General features: G+C 38.2%; 1 protein-coding gene across 1 annotated transcript; it reads right to left on the bottom strand.

Annotated features, from left to right (window-relative positions):
• Positions 1-2,937: 2,937 nt before the first annotated feature.
• LOC142956303 (mucin-5AC) lies at positions 2,938-8,504 on the bottom strand. The gene is made up of 11 exons (XM_076097829.1): positions 8,281-8,504; positions 8,161-8,191; positions 8,055-8,084; positions 7,785-7,956; positions 7,023-7,126; positions 5,594-5,765; positions 5,403-5,506; positions 4,732-4,912; positions 4,526-4,629; positions 4,158-4,329; positions 2,938-3,162 (listed from the first exon to the last, which is right to left on the bottom strand). Exons 1-11 carry the CDS (start codon positions 8,293-8,295, stop codon positions 3,051-3,053), a joined length of 1,197 nt encoding a protein of 398 aa, XP_075953944.1. The 5' UTR covers positions 8,296-8,504; the 3' UTR covers positions 2,938-3,050.
• Between the last annotated feature and the right edge of the window lie 313 nt (positions 8,505-8,817).

The raw sequence follows: 8,817 nt of genomic DNA on the forward strand, positions 1-8,817 counted from the left end.
TATTGCCGCTAGTTTCTTTTATGACAATCCAGCTAGCGGCTGGTGTCACACCCCCAGCAGTCCTCAAACCTGCTGGTTGTTCGCTTAACACCATTTTTAACCTAGTTGGGGTGTAACACCTGTTCACAAATGTTCTGATTTTACAGTCAGATGTATTTTTAGAATACATCTTTCATTTTTGATGCGATAAAAAAACAAAAGCTGCAATAAAGAAATAAAGCAAACTTCTATTTCTCTAGAATTAGTGGGCTACTGCTATTACTATTCGGCTATTTAATAGGGTACAATAAGACAATAAAGCCACATAAATAAATACATGATGTTATTAGCTTACACTATTCTCAATATTGCATTTTGAAATGTTTTTAAGAAGTTAGTATTTCCACAACATTTTTGCAGATTCATGAATACCTAACAAATGACACTGCACTTCTGCACCAACAAAGCTGTGGACGGTAAGCACAAATGAGTGGAATGTGTTTTCCCGCTGCTCTTATTGCTTCACATGACGACGTATGAACAAACAAACCAATGCACACATATGTGAAATATATATTTGGTGCAAGTCAAGTCAAGTCTAAAGCAAGGCCTCAAATACGCTTCAGTTATCTTGACTTCTAATTCTGGCAGTTGGAATGTGCCCACTTCTCTTTGAGAGTCAAACTGTTGACCTATATTTTGTTGACCCAGTTCTGGTGACCAGGAAGTGGAATGGCAACCCTTCACATACGAGTTAACTCATTAACTACTGAGCTATCATAGATTATTAACAGACTATCACACTATTGTTTTCTGTTTCTGTTTTGATCAGAGCTTTTGAAAAAGACACAGATTTCCTCATGTGCTCTGTGTATTTTCATTAAACACAAAATGCTTATGCTTTGACTGTAACTGTCCAAAAATAACAACAATCTGTTTTATTTTTCTTCAGATGACATTATTTTCATAACTGATCGTGTTTTGAGAATAAATAAGTTAACATTTTGCTATGATGGTTGTTTCTTGGTATATTCTTGGGGTCCCCAAGGACCCCAGTCAGTAGTCTTTGTATATGATGGTAGGATCAGGGCTAATGTTCTAACTAAGAAAACAACAATTACAAAAACAAAACTTTGCATTTTTAATTTCCTTTGGGCAAAAATAACAACAATCAATGTTTTATTTTTAAACAGACCTCACAGTTATTTTATATAGACCTTTATTAAAGGGTTGAAATGGCACTTAAAGGTAAAATACAACACCTTATTAGTAATATGTTAGTATTATAGCAACGTGTGTCAATTTGCTACCACGGAATTAGTAGTATTACCAGTATTTAGAAGTATTTTTCTACATATTTAACAAGTTTACAGTAGGCTACTTTGAAAACATCTTAGAAATAATGAGAAATCATACTGAATAATGTATGTTCTTCATCAAATATGTAATGGAATAACATTAAATATATGATATTAACAATGTTCATAAGGTTTTTCTTATTACATACAAATTGTAAATTCATTATCTTATTATTCATTAGCATCACTTCCGTCTATTTTAATTACTAGCTTTTTTTGGTAGAGCATGTTTTTGGAAAATGATTTGACCCTCATTAGACTTTTTTGCATCAAGTTACATAATTCTTAGTTCAAAATGCTCAAAATGCTTGATTTTCAAGTGATTCACGTAGACTTCGGATAGTTCCAGGAAGTACTTAGCGGGCAATTTGCATGCGTAGATATTGGTAGAAATCGGTACAAGCACAGCATAAATAGATTTACAATATTCATAAAGAGCAACGATATACGTATTTAGATTTGTATTTTAATAGTCAAATTTGCTAATATTTGAGAATTAGTATACAGAGTTACCTTTCTGGTCGTCATATTTTAGGCTGAAGTTCCCTTGTTTTTAGGCCACTAAATCTCACCAGAGTGAGAGGACTGTCAACCAGGAGACCCAAGTGGATTTATGGTAGTGGATCTAAACCTAACCCTAACCCACGGAAAGAACGGGCAATTCATGTCCCTGAACACGAGACAATTACATTTCGTGACTATTTCACAAATTGCCGTAAGACTGTGTTGTCCTCTAAGGATTAAAGTCGGTACATAAAAACACATGAAAGCAGAGGAATGCAAGCAGAGACTATATCTCACCGATTTATTCATCAAACATTTCATTTTGGCATTGAAGCTGTTACGACAAAAACAAGTAAATAGATTTTTTGACAATTAATTCTGGTCTCGTGAGGGAAAAGCCTGGAAGACCTTCAAATCAGAGAGTAAAAAGTATAAAATAAATACCCACCATTGTACATAACATTTTATGACCTCGTCATGGAACGTGATATGTTGCTGCAAAGTGCTGTCCCATTGGTATTTACACCATCTCAAGCCCTTACAGTCTCTCACACTCAACCATTTATCAGGGTTCAAGGCTTTAGGGGGGACACTGCGATTGGGCCATTGAGAGGCTCCATGAGCTGCCATTAATGTAAAAAGAATCCAAGGTGTCATGTCATGTCAAGTTGGAGAGAACTTGACATGACATGACTCTCATTAAACAGCTCTAGCACAACATACCGAGTGGGAGTGACCGCTTAATCAGGTGAGTGGGTATTTATTTGCATACTGACATACGAACATTTGACGAGTTGTTGAATGTCAATCTAAGAACTGTATAATTAAAGTTCTTCCAGGGAAATTTACAGATTTACATGAGTACAGATTAATGGACACACCTGTGTAAATGAGCTTGTATTTGACTAGTGGGTGTACCCTTCAATAGAAAGTGAATGTATCCTTCATCCTTGTGTTTCTTGTGCCAGCAGAATACTGTGCTACAGGAGAATGTGAGTGTTTGCTCTCTTCTTCAAACCCTTGTGGAGACACTAGGTTATTTAGAATAAGGCTCAATTGTCTTACTAAATAAAGAGTGCCAAGACACAACACAATATACAGAAACAAATATTTAATATGATGTAGGTTGATGACATAACATATTGGCTTATCAGTCATTACACATAATGCACCAACAGTTCATTTCCTAAAAAGCTTTGCACTGATAGGTCACACTGCGCAGAAAGCCAGCGGGCATGTAAGGCGGACCTTGTAGTCTTGACAGTGTTTTCCCCCAGGCTGCTCAGCATTCACACAGGCAAAGCCAAGACTGGCGTCATATCTGCAAAACAAACAGTAAGAAAACTATTTCAAAAAGGCAATCCATCAATTTTACACATGAATCTCAGTTGACTCATCACCCATTAAAAGGAGTATATAGTTCGACATTTTGTGAAATACCACTTCCATGTCTGTACGGTAAATACAAAGCTACCTCCAGCAGCACGCTAGCTTATCTAAGCATAACGACTGGCTCTGTCTTAAGGTTACAACATCTGCCAACCACCTGTAAAGCTCACTTATTACAAATAATAAAATAATAGTAAAATAACAAAAAAAAACAATGCGGTGTGGTTTACAGAGGGTTATGTGTCTGACTTAATCTTGGCCACTTGCTGTAATTATTTTGAGGCTACAGGCAACTAGCAGAGACTACTCCTGGCTATTTGCTTTTAAGCATAAACCTTTTTTTAAACCAGGACAATCCCATTGGGATTTTGAATCTATTTTAAAATGGGGTCCTTGAAAAGATGGTCACATACAAGTTTCACCATATAAAAAAATTACAGATAACCATCTTAAAAACAAAACAGCAAAAAGTGAAAAACAATATAAAAACATAAAGAAATTCACATAAAAGAGATTACAGACTTTAAAACAAACCAGCAAATTGCATCGAGACTTATAAATACTTATACAGTAGGTACTTATAGATTGAGACTCAAAATAATCCTGGCTGACTGTTCCCCATGCTGCCAGTCTTTATGCTAAACTAAGCTAAATGCCTGACGACTTTAACTTCATATTTACCTTGCAGACATTAGAGTTGCATCAACATTCCCACCTGACTGTGAACAAGCAAGTTACATTTTTCCCATAAATGTAAGCTATTCCTTTAACACTGAAACTCATAACAATGTAGCAGGGCTGGGCTTGCTATTGTTTGGTGTTATTAATCTCTACAGTTGGCTAGAATCCATGCAGCACTGCTTTTGGCAGATGTACCATCTAAATCACTATTATGCAAGTTTTTGTTTATCCATCAACACAACTCACATCTGAAAGACGTCTCCGGTCTTGTGTGCAGGGACACCGGACACTGTCATGGCTTCAATGGCCACAGGCTTGGAGCAGACCTGACGGGGATGTAACATCTGCAGTTTGAGGAGGGTCTCATAGTCCCCTCGCTGTGTGGGCTTGTCCATGTTGAACCAGCGTGTCCTGCAACCTGCCAACCAGTGGAAAACATTGAACAGTCAGAGGCATATTCTGAGATTTTAATTTGGTTTGACAGGTTGTGACATTTCTTTTTCATCACTATACACACCGATAAGGCTCATATATATATGTATATTAAGGCCTTGCTGTAATCTACATTTTCCTTGTTTCATTTTGAAGTTTTCAACATCAACATGAAAACTTACCCTGACAGAAATCCGAGGGACAGGTCAGCATCACCTCATAATCCTTACATTGTTTACCGCTCTGCTTTTCATTGATGCATGCAAATCCAAAAGTAGCATCGTAGCTGGAATATAAATACAAGCAAGATAAAAGACTCATTATGAAAGCCCGATGAGGCACTGAATTAAAGCCACGAACCTGTATGATTGATTAAAAACGTGCTTACGAGAGGTAGGTGTCTCCAGTGTGTTCAGCAGATATTCCACTTGTTGACCTGGCCTCAATGCTGATTGGGTTCACACAGACTTGATCAGGGAAAGTGTTCAGTAGCTGAAATATGGACTCCACATCACCCTCCTCTGACGGGTCATCACTGCTCAGCCACTGTGTTCGACACTGCTCTGACACTGAGTGGGAATTTGACATTAAAACTTGATTACAGCGAAAACAAGATGTGTTTTGTTAAGGACTGTGAATATTATAAAGAAAGAAGTGTATGGTCAATTTTCTTTTTAGCTTTTTTTTGAGAGAGCTTGGAATTGGAAACTTTTTCACCACAAATTTATATTTAATTCGGAGATAAGGAAGGTTATTTTTTATTTATTTAAACAGTGACGATGCAGAAAAACATTGCTACACAGGAAAAACAGTGTACACACTGAAAGGTCTATCCCAGCATGCACTGGGCAAGACATGGGATACACTATGGTCAGGTTGTCTGTTACAGGGTGCTCACATTCACATAGGAGATCTTTAGAGTTTTAAATCAATTGGACCTGCATGTCTTTGTGAATGTCTTTGTGAAAATAGTTATGATAATAATTGAATTGAATTGAATAAGAAAACAAATGACTTCCACTTCCGTATGTTCAGACTAAAGCAAAAGAGGATACGTACCTTGACAGAACTCGTTTGGACATGTAAATCTGACTTTGTAATCTTCACAACTCTTGCTCCGCTGCTCTGCATTTACACACGCAAACCCGTAGGTGGCATCATAACTACAACAAAGAGGAAAGGAGGGTGGTGAGTGTGGCCCATCTCTCCTCAAGTAATTCAATAGTTTTAGTTTATGTTGTTAATCTCACTTTAAAAAAGTATCGGAGGTGTATGAGGCAGGTTCTCCAGAGATGGTCTGGACCTCGATGGCTATTGGCTGAGGGCAGATTTCTCTCGGGTATATGCTTCGGAGGTCACCGAGGACCTCGAAGTCTCCGTTTCCTGTTGGGTCATCATGATCAAACCAGCGCGTCCTACACTCTACAAATAATGAGGAATCAAAGAAACACACATTTTAGAGCATTCATTATTAAGTTTTTCCATTAGTGTATAACCACCTGAAACTAAGAATTGTTGTGTTTTTGTTAGCTTAGACAGAACCCTTCATATCGGAAGCGGGTCCACTTCACGGAGTCCATCGTGTTGCGCCACCATGTTTCTACAGTAGCCCAGAACGGACAAACCAAACACTGGCTCTAGAGAGGGCCTTTTGCATTTTTATGTAACCTGAAGGCCACCGTAGTTCTCCAACACAAATGTGAAACTGTGGTAACGTGAGCCGCAAAGTAAACTGTGGTAGAGTCAGCAACCGTTTGACCTCCGTTGCTCCTCAAGAAGTGTTATTGTGGTTAGGATAGCGTCTGAGCGAGGCAAACATCGTTACCACGGTTTTGCACTTGTAGGAAATTTGGGTTTAGAACTGTGCTTTAAGAAATTATAATAGTGTTTAATAATTCATAATTAAGAAATCATAATTAGAAGTGTCTTGGAATACATAATTAGAAGATTCATAATTGTAGAAGTGTTTTAGGATTTGTAGTTACAAGTGATTTGTAGTTAGAAGTGTATCTTAGTAGAATTTGTAGCACCTTTAGCTCTATGCTTGTGAAACTTGTGAAGTTTTTGCCAAAAGTTGCAAAACCTTATCTTTATATAGTATGTTTATCATAGAAGTGTTAAGCCATAAAAGACAGTCATTGAATGTATTAAACTGTAAAGAGTAGCAGAGGGATAGACAGAGATTTCTAGACAGGCAATTGCAGCGGACGCAGAAGGAGCATCACCCGAGCCAGGGGGGTCCTAGCTGGCTGAGAGAGGAGGAGCCAGCTGGATTTAGCCAATAGGAACTACGGACATTATGGGATGTTTTTTGAACTATGTAAGGCGGGAGAGAAAGAACTTCTGTGCTCTTGCTCCTGTTCCACGGTGTGGTGGTAACGTTTCCGGGGTGAGCGGGTCATACTCTATGTAACTGTAAATAATGTACTTCACTATGCAACTGTTTTAGCATCAGAAGTATTAAATGCTTTTGTTCATAATTGAAACCGGCTGACTTTTAGTATTACTGGGTTAAAGGTGGCAATTCCCACAGTTTAAGAGGCTCTCGAACTCAACACACTAATTGGCTCAGGTTACCGCAGTCTAGGAGAGGGAGGTATTCACACCGCTAAATGCCAACAAATCCTACACACTGTCCCTTTAAGTTAAGGTCGTATCATGTTAAATTTAACCACGTACCTGAGCAGAACTGTCCCGTGCAGGTGAACATGACCTTGTAATCGTAGCACTGTCTCCCTTTCTGTTCCGAGTTAAGGCATACGAGGCCCTCTGATGCACTGTAACTGCAAAACACAACCATCCCATCCTAATGTTACACTTGGTTTACGTTTAAAAAACGAAAAAAAAAGTGCAGAAGTGTGTATTGATCCTCTACAAGTCGACCAACTCTAGAGTAAGCACCTTTATGGTATATTTCTGCTTGCATTCATTCGACCACACATCTCCTCATGTAAGGTATCAAATTATATTAATTGCTAAATCTTCATCCTTCGCATGTAAATTCACAGTTAATGCCGTAATTTAACCATAGCGGCAGATAACTGTAATTTATCAGCGTAATACAGTTTTGTTCCGTGAAGTGGTGGAAATACACCTCTCTATAAAAGTTCGTACTCTTGGTTGTAGGCTAACCAAGAGTATGTTTAAATATAAGGAAACATGCTGGTAAATACTGTAGAATTACCATAAAACTGCAGTTATTCTACTATCACATACTTTTATTCAATATACGGTAAGATACTGTTAAAATAAATAACAGTAGCTGCATCCTCAAATAACAGTCTATTTTACGGTGAAATTGTTTAGTGTAGCCTTTAAAGTTACATTTTTTAAGAATGATAACAAGAATATCAGGCACATGCTAAACGTCTCCTTCTCCTTTTTGAGTTGGTTTGGAGCGTGGAAAAAAATTAGCCAGTAGTGTAAAAGTGAAGACTTTACGTGTGGAAGGTGTTCCGGGTGTGCTGTGACTTGACTCCAGAAACCGTCTGAGCCTCCATGTCCACTGGATTGGAGCAGATCTTGGTCCAGTGCTTCCTTCTCAAGTCACCCAGGAGCTCTGAGTCTCCGTTACTGGAAACATTGCGCTCATCAAACCAGGCTGTCTTACAGGCTGTGGAAGAGCAAAGTTATAAGGCTCGACATTCTGATGTGCAATAGTGCTTCTTTTCTTGATGGATTCAGACAAAAAAAGAATAACAGAGGGCTTACTTTCCAATGCAGTGGCAAAGAATTGAAGGTCTGGAGGAAGAAGAAGTCTTTGATCAGTTATACATTCTGTTGCTGATCATTGATTGTGTATGAAATAATATATTACCTGATGCTAGAAGACACCAAACTGCAAAGCTCTAAAATAACAATGGAAAACAAAGAAATCACGAATATGCACTGTGATGAAATACACAACTTCAGTTCAAATTGCACAACATCAAAATACCTGTAAGACCAGCATGATTTTCTATCCGGTAATCTTAAAGAGGTATAATACAACAAATCCCACATGTAGTTAAGTTCTTCATTAAAGAGGAGATAAAATGTCCTTCACAATGGCGTTCTCGTGTTTAGAGTAGTCTGTTCTAAGAAGGTCCGAGGCATTTGTAAGACGAGTGTATCATCCCCGGGGATCTTCATGGTGTCTGTACAATATCCTCCGCCCATGGAGGATGAGCCTACAAGGAGCGCTCCTCCTCAGGAGTCAGTAATATGTAATGGAGCAGTAAGCATCACCACCAACACGCTGCTCCTCTCAGGAAGTTCAGGTTTCCTCCTCAATCCCTTTCTTCTCCCACCTCTTTGTGACGTTTGACTGATGGGATTTACAAAAACTTGAAAATGTCAAGTCAGAAAAACTGATTAAAGGAGTTTCCCTCTATCATTAGCATCGTTCAGATATTGACTTTTGACAGAATTATAAATATTATCCATCTGTATTCACTTTAACAGATAATGAAGTAATATTTAATCAAGAGGTATG

This window comes from Anarhichas minor, unplaced genomic scaffold, assembly GCF_050575085.1.
Source record: "Anarhichas minor isolate MPS153535 unplaced genomic scaffold, ASM5057508v1 ptg000003l, whole genome shotgun sequence".
Lineage (NCBI taxonomy): Eukaryota > Metazoa > Chordata > Actinopteri > Perciformes > Anarhichadidae > Anarhichas > Anarhichas minor.

What these genes read in the sequence shown, in the direction of transcription:
- LOC142956303 (XM_076097829.1), bottom strand. An exon ending in ACTGGAGACACCTACCTCTC is followed by an intron (nt 4,630 to 4,731) that starts GTAAGCACGTTT and finishes TTTATATTCCAG; the next exon opens with CTACGATGCTACTTTTGGAT. An exon ending in ACCGGAGACGTCTTTCAGAT is followed by an intron (nt 3,163 to 4,157) that starts GTGAGTTGTGTT and finishes TTTGTTTTGCAG; the next exon opens with ATATGACGCCAGTCTTGGCT.